Source organism: Silurus aristotelis (genome assembly GCF_946808225.1).
Source record: "Silurus aristotelis genome assembly, chromosome: 2".
Taxonomy (NCBI): domain Eukaryota; kingdom Metazoa; phylum Chordata; class Actinopteri; order Siluriformes; family Siluridae; genus Silurus; species Silurus aristotelis.
The window spans coordinates 4,626,903-4,647,495 of NC_139575.1; the positions used below are offsets into that span (position 1 = coordinate 4,626,903).

Below are 20,593 nucleotides of genomic sequence, written 5' to 3' on the forward strand. Positions count from 1 at the left end.
TGGAGATGGATGCCCATGTAATTCGTCATGAACTTATTTATGTGGATGAGGTTGGCTTCAACCTCACCAAAACCAGGCGCCGTGGACGAAATGTAATAGGACAGAGGGCAATTACCAATGTCCCTGGACAGCGTGGGGGTAATATAACCATGTGTGCTGCCATTACTCAAAATCACAATGCCACAATGCCACACTGGGTCCATACAACACCGGCCATATACTCACTTTTCTGGATGCAATTTACACAATGCTTGTCCCTGATCCAGATCAGGCGCCTGCTAGGTTCGTGGTTATATGGGACAATGTTAGTTTTCACCGGGCTGTTCTGGTCCAAAACTGGTTTGCCACCCATCCACAATTTGTAATTTTGTACCTACCCCCGTATTCACCTTTTCTAAATCCCATAGAGAAATTCTTCTCAGCCTGGCGCTGGAAAGTGTATGATCGCCAACCCTTGGCCCGCATGCCACTTCTCCAGGCAATGGAGGACACATGTGGGGACATAGAGGTTGCCTCTGTTCAAGGTTGGATGCGCCATGCTAGGAGATACTTCCCCTCGATGTTTGGCAAGAGAAAATGTAGCTTGTGATGTGGACGAAGTATTGTGGCCAGACCCAGCTCGGAGAAGAGATGAAGCTTAGCACTGGGGACTGCACCCCCCCTCCCCCCTGCCAATTCCTGGACCAGGACCCCACACACAATTTACTGTATTCTACTGTAAAGAATATACTTTTGGTTTACATGCTTATTGTTTTGTTGAATGCTAATGTATACGACAGTAATTATTGGCCTAATAAATATTTTCTGTTTCTACATTGCATTGGCGTTTCCAGTGTACTAGTTACCCCTCTCAGCAGGTTACTTTCACTGTAGAACATCGTATTTAAATGTAGATATAAGTCTATGAAAGACCAAAGAGCTTTAGATTTAGAACAGCAGTGTTTACATGGTATATCCAGAAATGTATTATTATGAAAGAAGTGTTTGCCATTTGATTCAAATGCTTCATTCTGACACGTGTTTATGGCATTTTGAACGCAGTGTTGCATTTTGAAGGAGATGTGAGCTATTTTGCATTTTGTGTGTGCAGTTTTGAGAATTGTGTGTAGAGTTTTGAAAAAGGGAGACTTGGGTTTGAAAATGTGTGTAAGCAATTGGTAAAAACTGTAATATCACGAAGTGTAATCATCATTAAAATCTCACAATACTAAATATGATCAATATTGCTCAGGACCATAGGTTGCATTTAATCCCTCATCGATAATGATGGAACTGTAATGAATAGACATTCGATGCCACCCAGATGAGGATGGGTTTTCTTTAAAGTCTGGTTCATCTCCAGGTTTTTTCCTCAGGTAGTTTTTCCTGGTCACAATCACCACTGGCTCGCTCATTAGGGACACATTTTTTTCAACTGTTTCATCTCTGTAAAGCTGCTTTGAGACCATGTTTGTTGTTTAAAGTGCTCCACAATTTAAAATGAATTAAATTGAAATAAATTGATAGGATATTTGACATCCCACAATTGTCCCACAAACCCAAATAACTCAAAGTCACAACACAAAATGGCAAGAAAATATAAATAAGGCGAATTTGATATATTTTGTGCACGGTTTCCTCAATTGTTTATTTTAAAAAATAAAAATAAATAAAAAAAACGAATGAATGCAACATGAACACAGACCATAAAATTCCTCCTAAACCGTAGACGTCTCAGATTATGTTACTATTTTAATTCTGTGAAGTCCAATAATGTTTGGTTGATCACGTTTTTGAAATTGCACCTTTATTTTTCGGGCTTTGGCGTGTACAGTCTCTTAAGGCCACGTGAGCTTTGTTCCTGTGCACCTCTGCTTGTTGTCGCTGGAGCGGTGAGAAGTACTGGTTCAGGTGTAGGACAGGCTGAGCTGCATGACGAGCAGTGTGTGTGCTTGCGTTCTGGTGGGAAAAGCCCTCGCAGTAGGTCCCGGGTTGCATACTGACTATCTCCAGCGAAAGTTCAAGTCGTTTCAGAGAAAGCACACGTCTCTGGGTCCTGGAAGTGCAAATGTAGGTGTGTGTCGGCTCGGTGCGCACGTGTGTATGATGTGTGTGTGGAGTGTGAAGCTGATGATGGTTAGACAGATTAGAAGGACGTGATGGCGAAGGTAAAGCATGTCTCGGGGGTCTTTTCTCAATCACAGGCTGTAAAGTTAATGATCTCGGCATTGTGACCTTTCGGGCGGAGACGGGTGGCCAGGTCTTCTTCATCATCTTCTTCTCCTCCTCCTCTTCCTCTTCTTCCTTCTTTTCCTCACACTGGTTCTTCTTACCTGAAGGACACTTGTGAGATTGGGGAACACGTCTGGATTTGTGCAGAGATTCGTACCGAGACCTGTTAAATTTTCTAGTTCGAGATGAACATGGACGTCTGATTTGAGCTCCTTCCACCAGAAGGTTGATGCCCAAGCTCTGAGGAACTTCCACTGCGGCCTGGAGGAACATGAGGAGAACATACAAAGAGTGCCCTTTTATAATGATTTCAAACCATACAATGCACATCGTATACACACACTGCATGTATTTCTATTCGAGTAAAGGATCCTTTAATAATAAATCATCATCATTTGTAAATAAAATTGTGCGTAAAAACGTGTCGTCCGAAGAAATCGGCAAAAATCTGCACCCCAGGTCTCCTCACCTACATCAGCACCTGACTTTCGTAATACACTTATCCATATCCATAACACAAATATCTATAAACACACACCAAAATTAAGTGGAACATCTTCCTAGAAGTGTGGAGGGAAATATAAGAGCAAATTGGGACTAGATGTGGTGACCCAATACTTTTGGAAATATAGTGTATATATTTTAAAGTATTATATATATATATATATATATATATATATATATATATATATATATATATATATATATATATATATATATATATATATATAAATATATATATATATATATATTTGTTTTTTAATTCTTATATTTTATACTTCATAGTTCTACTTTCTACTCTTATATTTCGTTATACTTTTTTTATATTCTATGTCGTTGCACTCTGTATGACTGTGTATGTGACAAATAATATTAGTTTTGCTTTGATTTGATTTGTGTGAGATTTCTTTCAGCCACAAGTGTGTTAGTAGAGTCAGGTACTGATGATGTAGGTGAGGTGAGGAGGCCTGGGGTGCAGTCAGCATTCACATTTATCCCAAAGATGTTCAGTAGGGTCAGAGCTCTGTAGAAGAGACCTGGGTTTGAGTCTCTTAGTTCCCTCCTATTGAACATTTCTTCCCTTGTGGTAGGAGTTTGTGAAAGAAGCACAAATGGCTGAAAAAATCAGGTCACCCAATATTTTATCCATATAATACATTAGAGTTGACACAAACCATTTGCCTTTATATTCACATTGGCTCGTGTCGTCTTGAACATCCTGTAAGTGAAACTATAAGTGGATAGAAAGGATTAGCTAATCCTGATTTCACACTTGTCATCCTTGTCTATTCACTGAGCTTTGACTTGCTCAGTAATGCTCTATGTCACTCGGTTTGCGTATAACGTGTGTAATCATTCACCTGCTTGTATATGAGTTGGAAGCCTCCAGTGTCTGTGTTGCGGTCGTAGCGTCGGTCCAGCACCACTCGCAGTGTGTCCTCCTGGACAGCGGGGCAGAGTCGGGCAGTGACGGCTGTGGAGCAGGACATGGTGGGGCTGACGTTCACCTCCAGCAGCCAGGGATGGAGGTCACGCCCCAGGAGAAAGTCTGCGCCGTAGAGCTCGAAGCTGGCCTTGCGTGGCTCCACGCTGTCTTGCGCAGTGAGGAGAGTCTGGATCACGGCACTTCTCATGCCCGGAAGCACCACTTCCTCCCACAGACCTCCTCGACCCGAAGCCGTGAGCCAGGAGCGGAACTCGCCGCACGACCACATGCTTTCGGCAGGCAACGATGGGTCACGACCTGCGCTCGGCTGGAGATATTTCTGAATAGAGTTGTTGCAGAGATGGACAGAGCTGAGAGACGAGGAAGAAGGAGATCATGGATTAGCACTGGATCATTTGCAGCCAGTGAATGAAACAATTTAAACCTGGACTTTGGTCTTTTTTTGGAGGGAAAAAACAGGGGCGGAGCCTAATGATAGAAAACTGAAATGAAGAAACTAGATTCTAGATTCAATGAATTCGCAAACACAGATCAACGGCAGAATTTATTTACTAGTCTTATGCTATTGGCAGAAGATTTTTACAAATTTTGATCATGTATTTCAAAATACATGATCAAATGTTTTAAGCTTGAAATGACTGCAAAAAAATCACTATAGCGCTGTGATTCAGGCACAGATAAGAGCTGTGTATCGGCAAGAATCTGGCGATACGATACGCATCACGATACGGGGGGTTGCGATACGATATTTTGTGATACTGGTAGCAAGGCAATATATATTGGGATATTTTTGTATTTTAGGAATAGGATATAATTTTGGGAAATCTGTCATTAAAAACACAAAATCGCATGCAAACCTTTGCAAAAAAAATAAAATTAAACACAGTGAGATCTACATTGGCATGAATTGCATCTAAAAAATGACACTGTTGAGTCAAGTCAAGAAGATTTTACTGTCATTTGAACCATATATAGCTGACGCAGTACACAGTGAAATGAGACGTTTTTGTCCAGAGCCCTGGTGCTACATTAAACAAAATAGAGCTACATCACACAACATAGAGTTACATAACAAAACACAGAGCTAAACATTAAAGTAAGTTGTAGTGCAAACAGTCAACAAATGACAGTGTGGGACAGATACACAAAACATATTATAGCGCCGCCACTGCTAACCCTAACACCTGCCCATACCATGAAACCTGTGCCAGCATTACCCACCACACCTCAGTGGCATCAAGTGTATTGCAGTACAACACAATTAGTATCATTGTACCTGACATGGTCATTTTTTTAATTATTTTTTAAACATATACAGTGAGGAAAATAAGTATTTGAACACCCTGCTATTTTGCAAGTTCTCCCACTTAGAAATCATAAAGAGGTCTGAAATTGTCATCGTAGGTGCATGTCCACTGTGAGAGACATAATCTAAAAATAAAAATCCAGAAATTACAATATATGATTTTTAAACTATTTATTTGTATGATACAGCTGCAAATAAGTATTTGAACACCTGTCTATCAGCTAGAATTCTGACCCTCAAAGACCTGTTAGTCTGCCTTTAAAATGTCCACCTCCACTACATTTATTATCCTAAATTAGATGCACCTGTTTGAGGTCGTTAGCTGCATAAAGACACCTGTCCACCCCATACAATCAGTAAGAATCCAACTACTAACATGGCCAAGACCAAAGAGCTGTCCAAAGACACTAGAGACAAAATTGTACACCTCCACAAGGCTGGAAAGGGCTACGGGGAAATTGCCAAGCAGCTTGGTGAAAAAAGGTCCACTGTTGGAGCAATCATTAGAAAATGGAAGAAGCTAAACATGACTGTCAATCACCCTCGGACTGGAGCTCCATGCAAGATCTCACCTCGTGGAGTCTCAATGATCCTAAGAAAGGTGAGAAATCAGCCCAGAACTACACAGAAGGAGCTGGTCAATGACCTGAAAAGAGCTGGGACCACCGTTTCCAAGGTTACTGTTGGTAATACACTAAGACGTCATGGTTTGAAATCATGCATGGCACGGAAGGTTCCCCTGCTTAAACCAGCACATGTCCAGGCACGTCTTAAGTTTGCCAATGATCATTTGGATGATCCAGAGGAGTCATGGGAAAAAGTCATGTGGTCAGATGAGACCAAAATATAACTTTTGGGTCATAATTCCACTAAACGTGTTTGGAGGAAGAAGAATGACGAGTACCATCCCAAAAACACCATCCCTACTGTGAAGCATAGGGGTGGTAGCATCATGCTTTGGGGGTGTTTTTCTGCACATGGGACGGGGCGACTGCACTGTATTAAGGAGAGGATGACCGGGGCCATGTATTGTGAGATTTTGGGGAACAACTTCCTTCCCTCAGTTAGAGCATTGAAGATGGGTCGAGGCTGGGTCTTCCAACATGACAATGACCTGAAGCACACAGCCAGGATAACCAAGGAGTGGCTCTGTAAGATGCATATCAAGGTTCTGGCGTGGCCTAGCCAGTCTCCAGACCTAAACCCAATAGAGAATCTTTGGAGGGAGCTTAAACTCCGTGTTTCTCAGCGACAGGCCAGAAACCTGACTGATCTAGAGAAGATCTGTGTGGAGGAGTGGGCCAAAATCCCTCCTGCAGTGTGTGCAAACCTGGTGAAAAACTACAGGAAATGTTTGACCTCTGTAATTGCAAACAAAGGCTCCTGTACCAAATATTAACATTGACTTTCTCAGGTGTTCAAATACTTATTTGCAGCTGTATCATACAAATAAATAGTTAAAAAATCATACATTGTGATTTCTGGATTTTTTTTTTTAGATTATGTCTCTCACAGTGGACATGCACCTACGATGACAATTTCAGACCCCTCCATGATTTCTAATGGAAGAACTTGCAAAATAGCAGGGTGTTCAAATACTTATTTTCCTCACTGTATACACAGACTAGTAGTAGAAGCACGATCTGGGTGCTAACTAGTGTTTAATTTCTTCTTCTTCTGGCAGAAGTTCAATTCAAAAATTTTTTATTTGTATTGCACTTTCAACAATGAACATTGTCTCAAAGCAGCTTTACACAGATAATGTGGTGATAAAAATGAATAAGAATAAGAATATGTAAGATATAAACTCAAAACTAAACAACTGCCATGAATCTTTTGCGAATTTTTTTTTACGATATTTCAGAATTGATACAGTATCGCCAAGCAAAATATCACGATACTCACGTGTATTGATTTTCTCCTACACCCTTATGTGTGTGTCTCTCTTACCTGTCCAGTCTGTGTGTGGAGTAGAGCTGGGTGGAGAAACGCAGGTAGCACTCGCGGTAGAACCACACTGTCAGAGGGTTCCAGTCCGTCACCAGGAACCACTGGCGCAGGTCGAACTTGGTACCGTGAATCAGCAGGGGGCGCTCTACGTACTTCTGCACCACCCACTTACTGTCTTTAATCAGAGTTGGGTCGCTGTCTACTAAATCCAGGATCTCATCTAGCCTGTTCATACATACGATACCTACAACACACACACACACACACACACACACACACACACACACACACACACACACACAGTGTGTTAGATCTACAGTTTTGATTAGCATTAGGGAAATCCAAATAAACTCGAAAACAGCAGTGAATTCTTATACTATACTGTTGCTTTTTTGTGTATCTGTACTTTAATGAAGTGTTTCTATTTATGGAGACTTTTACTTTAAATTCACTACATTTTATAGTCAAATAATTTCCTTTTTACTTAACTACGGATAATTAAGCAAGAATACTTATCTGCATTATAATGAAGATAATTAAGCAAAATTATTTGACATGGATTAGACAAGATGTCAAAACTCGCCTTGTTACAGGTGAAGCCCAGACTGGGAAACCTTGCTAACGCTAATGCCAGTCTGCTAAAAGTGCTTTGAATGTAAAGGAGCGAGAGAAAGGTTAGAAGTGTCGAGCGCTCGCTCTGTTTTAAACTTCTTTCGATTGGCGCTTTATGGTCAAAACTCCATTTAGAGAGGAATAAATGATGAAGAAACTCTTGGCCTTATTTGTGCAATTTTTTGCACAAAAAGAAGATTGTGGGCTCATGATCATTTTAATAGATATCACTCAGTGAGTCATTAATATCATTCTATTGGTGTGCTAAAAATGATAAGTATTGGGACCCCTGACTTTTCCAGCCATATGTGGTTCTTCCTTAAACATCTACCACAACATTAGAGGCACACAACTGTATAGGACATCTCTGAAAGTTTTCCCCAAAAGACCCAAACCTGTTCCACATGACAATGCTCCTGTGCACAAATCTAGCTCCAAGAAGATATGCTTTACATTGGTTGGAATTTGTGGAAGATCTCCTGTCACAGAGCTCCGACCTCAACTCTGACCTTTTCAATCAGGAAAAAAATTCAATCTCACACACATTCTCTTCACTCACCCCTGCCTCTTGATTTCGCCCCTGGTTTAATGATCCAGATGTTATTAACTCCATCTATCTCCAGCTGTGAACAGATCTTTTGCATTTGCGCTAGCATGGACTGACAGCGCTCTGCGTACCGGGTACATTCCTGTATTTTCACGCCTTTGCTACAGAAACAGAAACGAGGGAGAAAAAAGAGAATGGAGTTGAGTTACCACATCCCACTTCCCATCCTTAGCTTAAAGTCTGAGATGCAGATGTTGGATAATATGTCTGCCAAATAGGTCAACATTTTAGCCACTTTCATCCTATAGATTGCTCATTATTCATTAAAACACAGCTCTAAAAATGCTCATGTCTATAGATTTTGGTAGAAATGGACGACAGAAAGGTTTTCCACTCTGGCAGCGGAAATCCTGCCCCAATGAAGCTTTATTAGAACTTGGTGCACCAAATGCCCAATGGAATAAAACATCTCTACGATAGTTAATTATGATAGTTTTATGATACCGTTGCCTCTAATATTGTACTTACTGAATGACCAGGTAGTAGCTGTTGATAAGTTCTGTCCACTGTTGCTCTGAGAGAATTGGCGGGGTTTCCAAGGATACGTCTATGTCGCTGTGTTCCAGGCTGTTAAGATATTCCTGACACACCCGCAGTGCCGTCTCGATCAGTCCGACTCCGACCTTCTGCCTAGTCTGCGGTTTATGTTGCTTGTCCAGATCTTTACACACACGAAAGAATTTTAGCGCTTTTAACAATGGACACTGTTCCTTTACAGGGTTTAATAGGTTATATAATATATATTTATATTTTAGTGCAGATCAGTTTATCCCTAATAAGTGAGTCAGTGGCAATAGTGGTGAGCAGAGATGGTATGAGGAAGAAACCTTGAGAGGAACCAGACTTAAATTGGAACCTGTCCTCATCTGGGTGACCCAAAATATCTATTCATTATAGATTTATCATTTTTAAAGTTCAGGAGGTTCAGGTTCAGAAAACAGAATCAGGATGGGGACAAGAGAATCAGGACCAGGCGTTTAGGTTCTCCAGTTTTGGAACCAATTAAAGAAAGAAAGATTCTTTAAACTCTTCACATGTACTTTACAGCAAGGTGAAATTCAATCTTCGCATATCTAAGTGATATTTGGAAGCTGGGGTCAGACATGTTATGGTGCCTCTGGAGCACATAGAGTTAAGGGCCTTGCTCAGGGGCCCCAAAAGTGGCAGCTTGGCAATACCAGGGCTTCAACACCTGACCTTCCTATCAGCAACCCAGAGCCTTAACCACCAAGCTACCGCTTTCTTATAAATGATTAGCATTTACCCTTACTTTAACCATTTGACACTGAGAGTTTGTTTTCCTCTAAATACTGGTCAAATGTTGTATCTTAGTATCAGCTAGTGATACGCTAGGCTAATTCAGCATTAGCCATTTATTTGCTACATTGTGACACCGAACATGACTAGCCTATCATTAGCTAGATAATCTTACAGCTGATAGCTTTAACACAATAAACACTATTTATTAGTTATTTTTTTTGTCATGACAGCACTGATTTTCAGACTTTTCTTACAGCTAGGCATATTTTATTATATTTTAGATACTATGGGGGAAGTGGTAGCTCAGTGGTTAACGCTCTGGGTTACTGAATGGAGGTCGAAATCGCCAATCGCCAATTGCACTGTCACATTCCTAACATCGCAGGGATATGCGAAGAATGAATTTCACTGTGCTGAAAAGTACATGTGACAAGTATTTATTTTAAATAGATTCTAATCAAAGAGCTGCTGCTGATGAAGACTTTCATCCCAGAACTGTTCCTGACATTCTGACTCCTCTCAAGGTTGTTGGTCTACTTTAATCTACAGCCAGAACATCTGTAAATCTTTTTTAGGGAAAGAAAGGTGCTTTATACCTGTCACATGTACTTTACTCTTCTGCTCAAGGGCCATAAGAGTGGCAGCTTGGTGATACAGGGGCATGAACCCCTGACCTTCTGCTGAGTAACCCAGAGCCTTGACCCCTGATCTACCCCATCCCCTATAGTTACCAATGCCCTGACCCACCCCATGTGTGTGGTTTTGATGGTGAGTGTCCTACCCTGAGGCTGTTGGACATGATGGATTTCGCCCGTTCTGTCATCCTCCACCTGCCCTGCGGCTCTCTCGACAACATACCGTAGCAAGCTTGTGCATGCAGTACGTCTAAAGTCATCTGCGGAGAACAGAACAGAGTTTAATGACCTGCACCGGGGCTGCATTCTGCATGATGTAGCTCACGAGCAATATCAAAGGTGCTGACCAGTGAATGCTTGCTTTTCGTCCACTGCTCCGAGCTTGTAGCAGCGTGGAAAGAAGGTGTCGGGGTCCGTCGGGTCGAACCACTGCAGGTTCCTCAAACTCACGCACAAGCCCACCTGAGACAGAAGAACACAATCTGGCTTCATGTCATGTACGCAGTGAATCCGATTCAGGTTGAATGGGTATGAGAGGAACTGAATGAGGAACCTTGGTGGTGAAGGACTCTGCTTTTGTGTAGTGATTAGTCATCTGGTCTTTTTGTAATAACAGATTGTCGACTGTGTCTCTCTTTGTAGTCCAGTAGAAATAGGTCACTTCGTTTTGTGCTAGACGAGACTGGGGGGGGGGGGGGGGTAATAAAAACAGACCTGAATGAGAATTTGTATTTGTTTATTAATTTATAGGCTTTTGTATTGCATGTTTAACTCAGAATGCTGAAATATTTAGCTCAGTCTCTGGTGGTCTTTTCCAGCCATGGTTCTTCAACAAACTGTTACCACACAATTGTATGGGACGTTTTCTCATTTTTTTTCAAATGTTTCCCTTCGTTTGAACTTTGAAGAGATCAAAACCTGCTCCAGCTTGACAATGCGCTTGTACACAAAGCTACATGGGTTGGAGTGGAAGATCTCCTGCTATAGAGCTCTATTGAACAGTGCACCCCGGGCCTCATCTCACCTACATCAGTATCTGACTTCACTAACACCATTGTGGTTGATGAACACAAATTTCTACAAGCACACTCCAAAATCTAGTGGAACATCTTCCCAGATGAGTGGAAGTTCATTTTAAATGGAGGACCAATCTAATGGTCAGGTGTCCACAAACTTTTCAGGTCCAACATCCCATCCCATCACATTTACCATACATTAACAGCCTCCAGTTTCTAGTTTCCTGCTTTGTCTTCGTTGGTACTCTGACCTGTGCGTGATCATGTGACCTATTAGTCGTGAATATGGAACCCTGACTTCTGTAATGTTTCATTTGCGTCACTATGCTAAAAAAACACACGCATTTCTTACTTCTTGACCAATCAGTCCAGGGCAAGCAAGAAAAGAGACTTACATCGTGTTAAATTGAGAATATTACGATATTCCAATGTTCATAAAGTATCTAGAATCAATGATAAGATATTAAAATAGGCTAAAAAGCTGGTAGATGAAGGAGCTGTATTTTGCTTTAGAGGTGAAGTGAATAATTGTAGGGTGTCACCGAGGTGCTCAAAGCCTCTGAAACTCACCATGAGGTTGTACAAGTCATCAGTGTTATTGTCTCTCTCCTGTCCTTGGTCTGGACATGCACAGAGATTAAAAAAAAAAAGACACCGATGATGACATACTCTCTGTAGGGAGCCTGAGACCATTAATTAATAAAAAGGCCAATAACACACACGAGGTGGTACCAAAAAGTTTTGAGACCAATGGTGTAACTGATGCTATTCTGACTGCGTGCGTGACCACGTCTCCGATTTCATCAGCGATTTAGAACGAAGAGCAAACGTGAACTTCTGTGTAAAACCAGGAAAAATCTGCCACAGAGACGTTGACGTGCGTTTGACGCTGCGACGAGTCGAGTCGTTCAAGGTGTTTAAGGTGTCGCGCGCTTTAAGAGATCAGGAAGACCTTCGAAGAACTCAACCCCCCCCCCGGAAAATATCGGAACTATTCGGCAACTTGTGCATGATGATCGTCAGCTCCTGTGGACTTCGGCCATTCCCTTAAGATGAACGCAGGAATTCTGGGAGCACTGTCTTGCTGTGCAAGGGCACTATTTTGGTGATAGTGTATAAATAAAGTACTTAAATGTAAACAGAGCTGGTTTCTGAACTTTTTGATACACACCCGCACACACATACACACACCAACAGATGATCTCTTACCGTCATCATTGCTGCTGTCAGTATCTTCAGTGGCTTCTTGGTTTCCATGCTGATGACCCCATGAGGACTGCAGAGGCATCCGTCGCTCCACCCAGCCCCGAGCCCTGAGAGCGGCGCGGATTACAGGATAGGGCCCCTGCACCGAGAACACTTTCTTTTCCTGTGGAATCATAACGAAGCATGACCTTCATGTCAAACTTCTCCTAACATTATTTCTTTATTCCTTATATCTAATTAACGAGAAGAACAGACCCTAGACCAGCAGGTGCTAGACTACTATTTATTATAACTATGAGCGGTGTGTTGTTTTAGAAAAATAATCCACAACAAGGTGGGGTGATCGACCTGCCATGACATTTTCCAGTGTCTTTGTTTTGTTTTTTTTCTCTGTCCTGAAATGAATAATAGAGAAGTACAGGGATTTTGGCCCACTCCTCCACACAGATCTTCTCTAGATCAGTCAGGTTTCTGGCCTGTCGCTGAGAAACACGGAGTTTGAGCTCCCTCCAAAGATTCTCTATTGGGTTTAGGTCTGGAGACTGGCTAGGCCACGCCAGAACCTTGATATGCTTCTTACAGAGCCACTCCTTGGTTATCCTGGCTGTGTGCTTCGGGTCATTGTCATGTTGGAAGACCCAGCCTTGCCCCATCTTCAATGCTTTAACTGAGGGAAGGAGGTTGTTCCCCAAAATCTCGCAATACATGGCCCCGGTCATCCTCTCCTTAATACAGTGCAGTCGCCCTGTCCCATGTGCAGAAAAACACCCCCAAAGCATGATGCTACCACCCCCATGCTTCACAGTAGTGATGGTGTTCTTGGGATGGTACTCATCATTCTTCTTCCTCCAAACACGTTTAGTGAAATTATGACCCAAAAGTTCTATTTTGGTCGCATCTGACCACATGACTTTCTCCCATGACTCCTCTGGATCATCCAAATGGTCATTGGCAAACTTAAGACGTGCCTGGACATGTGCTGGTTTAAGCAGGGGAACCTTCCGTGCCATGCATGATTTCAAACCATGACGTCTTAGTGTATTACCATCAGTAACCTTGGAAACGGTGGTCTCAGCTCTTTTCAGGTCATTGACCAGCTCCTCCCGTGTAGTTCTGGTTGATTTCTCACCTTCCTTAGGATCATTGAGACCCCACGAGGTGAGATCTTGCATGGAGCCCCAGTCCGAGGGAGATTGACAGTCATGTTTAGCTTTTTCCATTTTCCAATGATTGCTCCAACAGTGGACCTTTTTTCACCGAGCTGCTTGGCAATTTCCCCGTAGCCCTTTCCAGCCTTGTGGAGGTGTACAATTTTGTCTCTAGTGTCTTTGGACAGCTCTTTGGTCTTGGCCACGTTAGTAGTTGGATTCTTACTGATTGTATGGGGTGGACAGGTGTCTTTATGCAGCTAACGACCTCAAACAGGTGCATCTAATTTAGGATAATAAATGTAGTGGAGGTGGACATTTTAAAGGCAGACTAACAGGTCTTTGAGGGTCAGAATTCTAGCTGATAGACAGATGTTCAAATACTTATTTGCAGCTGTATCATACAAATAAATTGTTAAAAAATCATATATTGTGATTTCTGGATTTTTTTTTTTAGATTATGTCTCTCACAGTGGACATGCACCTACGATGAAAATTTCAGACCCCTCCATGATTTCTAAGTGAGAGAACTTGCAAAATAGCAGGGTGTTCAAATACTTATTTTCCTCACTGTATATGTTTATCCTTCTCTTTACAGCCTTTTGAAAAAGAGCAAAAAAGCACTGACACTGGAGTCTCCTTTTATAAATGTCTAATAAACATGTCCTTTAAGAAAAACTCACCATATCTTTTTTAATCTCTTTATGTGTAGAGTACGACATGAAAAAAAATAATCCCTGTGATAGAGCTGTTACTATAGATATTGTGTTATAATGTGTTTTAACCACCAGAGGGCAGTGTTCTCCCATTATATATGTCTCGTGTTCGTGTTCTCCAAGTGTGTGTAAATTTTCGTATATATAATAAAAGTTGCCCTGTTCCCCAGTGCCTCTGGAGAGTTTTGTGATTTTTTTTCCCCTTTTTCCGTCTTTTTGATAGATGTTTGCAATTTTATGAGGAGAACCTCTGCATTATTAGTTGAATATTTTCTGTCATTTGAATGAATAACATCTGGATCATGTTCTCCTAATGTTTACATTTTTTTGGATTCCAACAACATTCGAGTTCGTCTTCGCACTCAAATTCATCCCGTTCTGTTGTTTACTGACTCTCTCATTTGCAACTAGGGTTCAAGTCACAGCACTGACAGAGCATTTATATAGTGTAGATTACAATATACGTTCTATGGAGGCCGAGGTTGAATTATTATGATTTAACAGTATACTACGCCATACTGATCCCCATTCTATAAGACTCCTGGGTAGGTTAGGCCATGTCTCGACTTACAATATATTTTCAAGTTACAATGGGATCATCGGAACGCATCTCCATGGTCAAGTCAAGTCAAGTTTATTTCTATAGCGCTTTTCACAACAGACATTGTCTCAAAGCAGCTTTACAGAAATCAACAGTTAAGGTGAATGGTGTGTATTCATCCCTGATGAGCAGCCGTGGCGACTGTGGCAAGGAAAAAATCCCTTAGATGTAATGAGGAAGAAACCTTGAGAGGAACCAGACTCAAAAGGGGAACCCATCCTCATTTGGGTGACACCAAGAGTTTGATCATAAATCTTTCAACAATACAGAACACTGGAGAGTGAGAACTAGAATAGAATAGCCTTTATTTGTCACATATACATTACAGCACAGTGAAATGTGTTCTTCGCATATCCCAGCTTGCTTAGAAGCTGGGGTCAGAGCGCAGGGCCGGCCATGATACGGCGCCCCTGGAGCATAGAGGGTTAAGGGCCTTGCTCAAGGGCCCAGGAGTGGAAGCTTGGCAATACCGGGGCTTGAACCCCCGACCTTCTGATCGGTAACCCAGCGCCTTAACTGCTGGAGCTACCACTCCCCCTAACATGAGTACTGGTGTATAAGATTATAAGTGATGTTCTTTCTACAGTCTTATGCAGTCTTTGTGGTGAAAAAAAACTAGGACTGTATAACTGTAACTATAGTAACTGTATATGAACGGTTTCCAATTAACCTAATTAGTAACTAAAATATTCCTCCAGCTGTTGCTTTGTATTAACACTTACTTTTTTCCTGTCCTGATTTTTTCAGATGTGTTGCATTCATAAAATTTTAGAGGTGGACTTTTAAAATTTTTTGGACAACTTTTTACTTCATTACATTTTTACACAAATATCTGTACTTTGTACTTCTCACATTTCTAAACCAGACTAGTTTACCAAGCTTACAATGAGCGTTAACGTGTGGTTAACGTGGATGAGACAGAGGGAGTCAGTGATGAAAACATGACTGAAAACAGAGACGTTCCTGATCACCTGATCATCATCATCATCATCATCATCTTTTCTCTGCTTGTGTTCTACATGGTGGATCTTCAGACTATATATATTCATTAGTGAACAACGTTTGAAATGATTTTGTATTAATATAATAATACGATGTGAGGTTCAGTCTCCAGCGTGACACTAATACAGGTAGTAATAATCACTACTTTTTACTGAAGAACATGTCAGAGCACAAACTTCTTTACTATAACTTGAGGGTAAAAATGTAGTCAGAACTTCAACATTCACCAGAGTCTTTTAAAACATGAGTATCTGCACTTCTACTGGAGTGAAGGATGTGTACTAGACCTCTGATCAAATTCAAAACGACTTTAATTTTCATTCATATTCCTCAGAATAAACATTTCGTTTCACTGCACGATGTGGAGTTGAAGAATAACCTGAGATGAAGCAGAGATGATTACAATGATGTAATGACCATACACTATTACACCATGGTCACTCACTTCTCAGCACTGACCAGTTAAAGTAAAATTTTCCTTATTTATTTAAATACGAATGATTAGATCTGGAATGCTGACGCTTAAAATCGCATCCAGAGATAAATTAGTGCTATGAAATCATTGACTCGACTGAATCCCTCCTTCAGAATGAAGCTGTTCTGTTTCTTATTGTTGTTGTTGTTTTTTTATATTTCAACATTTTCTTCTGCTTCCACTTTCTCCCACTTCATCCACATGCACGTATCTCAGTAAGGTCGAAAGGAATTTGTCTCACTGTGCATGGAACTGAAACTAGATGTTACTATGGTAAGCTGATGTAGCTGAGGTCGAGGAACTGTCAAAGACAAATGGCTCCGCCCACTTCGTACTGAAATCTGAATGCTGATATTTGCGCTTGTAAGAAGCAAACGAGGAATCGTTTTTAATTGTGGTAAAGCGTTAGGGTTTCAAGCAATGGCTTATTCATCGCGGAGACTGATGAGGATGAGGAATCTGAGGGAATCTGTCTGGTTCCTCTGAAGGTTTCTAACATCTCAAGGATTTTTTTTTCACTGAATAACTCAAGGAGCAAAACGTATAAATTTGAACTTTGTAACCTCTTTAGGTCTGTAAAGCTTTAGGACAATGTCCATTGTTAAAGATACAAAATAAATAAAACAAAAAATTGACAAATATAAACTAACTAACTGTGTACTCACACCTTCCTTCCAGCCAATCAGAATCGAGCTTTCGGAGGCACCACGGTAAAATAAATAACGTCGAGCAAATGGATCAAACCTTTTGTATAAATGACACTGAAATGCTGCTCATTTCCTAAACAGGATTTCAATAGAAATGTATCGAATTATGTTCTAAAAAAAAAAAGATTTATATCTAAATAAAGAATTATAATGAAATATAAACACTGACCTTTACAGCTTTGGCCACTAGAGCTTTGGCTGTTCTCAGTCTTTCGATGTGTATCGAAGGAAATCTTACACGGCTTCCTCGTACCCTGGCCTGCTGAGGAGACCCTATCTCACACACACACACACACACACACACACACACACACACACACACACCTGATTAACACACACGTCTGTATGCAGTGTGTAAATTGTGCTTTGCAGGTGTGTGTTGTGTTTTACCCGGTGTGTGCTGCTGTACGCTCACGTGCCGAGGATCCGCATCATCCTTCAGTTCTGTACCAATTAAAAAAAACGTGTCAGAGCACAAACGTAGCGTGTTGTTTATTATACATGTGGACGAGTCACGTGAATGTGAGGTTTCGGTGTGAGTCGATGCAAGTGAGCGGTCAGGGCCGAAGACCACGTTTGAAAATGCAACAATAATTGCTTCCTCCTGAGAACTTCCTGGTCGGGGTTTTAGAGATTTACATAAACAAAGCTGACGATTGACATGGTTTGCTTAGTCGCATGGTTTGCGAATTCGTCCCCTGCTCCAGAAAGACATGATGTGTTGGAGTAGAAGATCTTATACAGATCAACACATGAATTCATATTTTATAACCCCTTTATCTCTGCTTCTTTGGGACAAGATGTTGAAGGAGCTCTGCAAATAAAACACAACTAAATGAATAGTTTAATAGATTTCTAGGATGGAAGGAGTCTCCAGAGTCAGAACCTCAGAGTCTGGAAAAGCGTTCAGACTTCAGGACAGAGCAGGTTGAAGGTGGAGATGGTAATTAAAAATGAATAAACAGGTTCTGGTGGACGCGCTCGGTGAACAGATTTGGTTGGAGTAATCGGATCTGCGGAACACATCTGACCCAGAGGACACGTGTACCTGTGATTGGGTGTCACCTAAGAATCAGTACAGGGAGGCAAAGCTTAAACAATGTGGTTGTGGAACATCAGGAACGTAATGCTGCACGTGTGGAGCTTCACGTGCAAACACCACACTATCAAGAGATCAATCAATCAATTCATGCACTAATCAATGCAAAGCCCACAGGTGAAATGATTTATTCCTGAATCTGCAAAGACTAAACAAAGCCACGTGTTTCTGTTATTAGAACTCACACACACACACACACACACACACACACACACACACACACACACACACACACACACACACCTGACTCACTTCTCATTACCGGATCCTCTCCAGGTTTTCGCCCTACTTTCATGCCCTTCTTCACTCCGGGATCCGCTTTTATACTCTGCCTCTCTTACCTGCTGCAAGGCTCGCGCTTGGCTTGTTTAAGCGTTGCTGTGGCAACGATCTCCAAGCAACGCAGACGCCATTCGATTTCAGACGTCGTGCAAACGATTTACACTTCCGGGTGTCGCTCCCCAACCAGGAAACAAGAATAAAAATGGCACTTTATGATATATTATTATTATTATTATTATTATTATTATTATTATTATTATTATTTTTATTATTATTATTGTTATTGTTATTGTTATTGTTATTGTTATTATTATTATTATTATTATTGTTGTTGTTGTTATTATTATTATTGTTATTATTATTATTATTATTATAATTATAATTATTATTATAATAATTATTATTATTATATAATGTACACAATAATTAAAAATATAAATAAATATATATCTATATATAGAGAAATATATAGACAGGAGTCTCCCTGGACCGTGATGTTTGCGGATGATATTGTGATTTGTGGTGAGAGTAGTGAGCAGGTGGAGAAGAGTCTGGAGAGGTGGAGGTACATGATGGAGAGAAGAGGAATGAAAGTCAGTAGGAGTAAGACAGAGTACATGTGTGTGAATGAGAGGGAGGGCAGTGGAGTGGTGCGGTTGCAGGGAGAAGAGGTGGAGAAGGTGGAGGAGTTCAGGAACCTGGGGTCAACAGTGTAAAGTAATGGAGAGTGTGTTAGAGAAGTGAAGAAAAGAGTGCAGGCAGGGTGGAGTGGGTGGAGAAGAGTGATAGCAGGAGTGATTTGTGATAGAAGAGTATTTGTGAGAGTGAAAGGGAAAGTTTATAGGACTGTGGTGAGACCTGAGATGTTGTATGGTTTAGAGACAGTGGCATTGAGTAAAAGACAGGAGGTGGAGCTGGAGGTAGCAAGCTGAAGATCTTGAGATGTTCATTGGGAGTGACGACGATGGACAGGATTATAAAAGAGTTTATTAGAGGGACAGCACATGTAGGACGTTTTGGAGACAAGGTGAGGAAGGTGAGATTGAGATGGTTTGGACATGTGCAGAGGAGGGACATGGGGTATATCAGTAGGAGAATGCTGAGGATGGAGACACCAGGTAGGAGGAAAAGAGGAAGACCAAGGAGAAGGTTTATGGATGGGGTGGAACAGGAAGCCAGCTCCATGAAGATCTGCTATGGAGCTCTGACCTCATCCCTATTGAACACCTTTGGGATGGATGTGAACGCTGACTGCACCCCCAGGCCTCTTCACCTTCATCAGTACATGACTTTATCCTTGTGACTGAATAAATCTCACACAAATCTCCACAAACACACTCCAAAATCCAGTGGAACATCTTCGAGTGGAGTGCATTATAACGCGCTACATACTGTAGGAATTAAATGTGGAATATTATATATTTAAAAGGAAAGCACACATTATTCTTATGCTCATGTGTAGTTTGGTTTGTTGTTGGACTGAAACACTGATTTCGAAGCCGAAACTCGTATTCAAATCACTGCAGGTTGGTTTATTTCCACGGAAAGCTCATACACATGCACACAAATCTGCAGACCTGCACATTTTCCTATTCAAATCCTGTCCTCTGTGTGTAGGCATGAGACGTGCACCGAACCCACAACACACTCATGCATGTAAAGATTTCTGAGTGGAAATAATCAGCAAATACACACTGGGTCAGCCCTAATACAGCTGACCCCCCGGAGCAGAGAGAGTTAAGGGCCTTGCTCAAGGGCCCAACAGTAGCAGCTTGGTGATACTAGGGATTAAACCCCTGACCTTCTGGTCTGTAACCCAGAGTCTTAACCACTTCCCCAGAGACCCCATCAAGATAAAAAAGATTCACTAACACACGTGTTTTCCTGATTTTCAGAAGATTTTGATGATACAGTTTTTCTCAGGTGCTTTGGAGAGAGAAATGAAATTCTCAAAATTACTCGCTTTGATCAAATCGCGAACGCTTTTGTACATCATTTAATGGATTGTGTATGAGTGTCTGCTGTTTCCTACATTATCAGTTGTTTATGTTCATGTTGATCAAAGTATATTCTACTGGTTTCACCTGAATAGTTTGAACCCCCAAAAACATCTCAGCATCAGTTCAGTGTGTGAGTCATTGAATGCAAAATGGTCATTTATATATATATATATATATATATATATATATATATATATATATATATATATATATATATATATATATATATATATATATATATATATATATATATATATACACAGGTTAAGGCGCTGGGTTGCCGATCGGAAGGTCTGGGGTTCAAGCCCCGGTA

At 41.1% G+C, this 20,593-nt stretch overlaps 1 protein-coding gene across 2 annotated transcripts; it reads right to left on the reverse strand.

Annotated features, from left to right (window-relative positions):
• Positions 1-1,622: 1,622 nt before the first annotated feature.
• On the reverse strand, positions 1,623-18,346 carry ttll3 (tubulin tyrosine ligase-like family, member 3). Of its 2 annotated transcripts, XM_083562895.1 has the most exons (13): positions 18,251-18,346; positions 17,290-17,343; positions 17,069-17,172; positions 12,254-12,413; positions 11,615-11,664; positions 10,582-10,710; positions 10,376-10,490; positions 10,175-10,288; positions 8,602-8,794; positions 8,086-8,234; positions 6,915-7,158; positions 3,573-4,008; positions 1,623-2,472 (listed from the first exon to the last, which is right to left on the reverse strand). In XM_083562895.1, the coding sequence occupies exons 1-13, from the start codon at positions 18,291-18,293 to the stop codon at positions 1,765-1,767; spliced, it is 2,499 nt and encodes an 832-aa protein (XP_083419021.1). In that variant the 5' UTR covers positions 18,294-18,346; the 3' UTR covers positions 1,623-1,764. The 2 variants fall into 2 exon arrangements, with proteins under 2 accessions (XP_083419021.1, XP_083419022.1); XM_083562896.1 differs by lacking the exons at positions 11,615-11,664; positions 17,290-17,343; positions 18,251-18,346.
• Positions 18,347-20,593: the final 2,247 nt, after the last annotated feature.

Bases quoted from the DNA above. Each gene is read 5' to 3' on its own strand.
- ttll3 (XM_083562895.1), bottom strand. From the start codon at position 18,293: ATGAAAGTAGGGCGAAAACCTGGAGAGGATCCGGTAATGAGAA. The intron at 8,795-10,174 runs GTAGGACACTCA...GTGTGTGTAAAG, and splicing joins TCATGTCCAACAGCCTCAGG to ATCTGGACAAGCAACATAAA. The intron at 7,159-8,085 runs GTGAGTGAAGAG...TGTGTGTTGTAG, and splicing joins GGCGAAATCAAGAGGCAGGG to GTATCGTATGTATGAACAGG.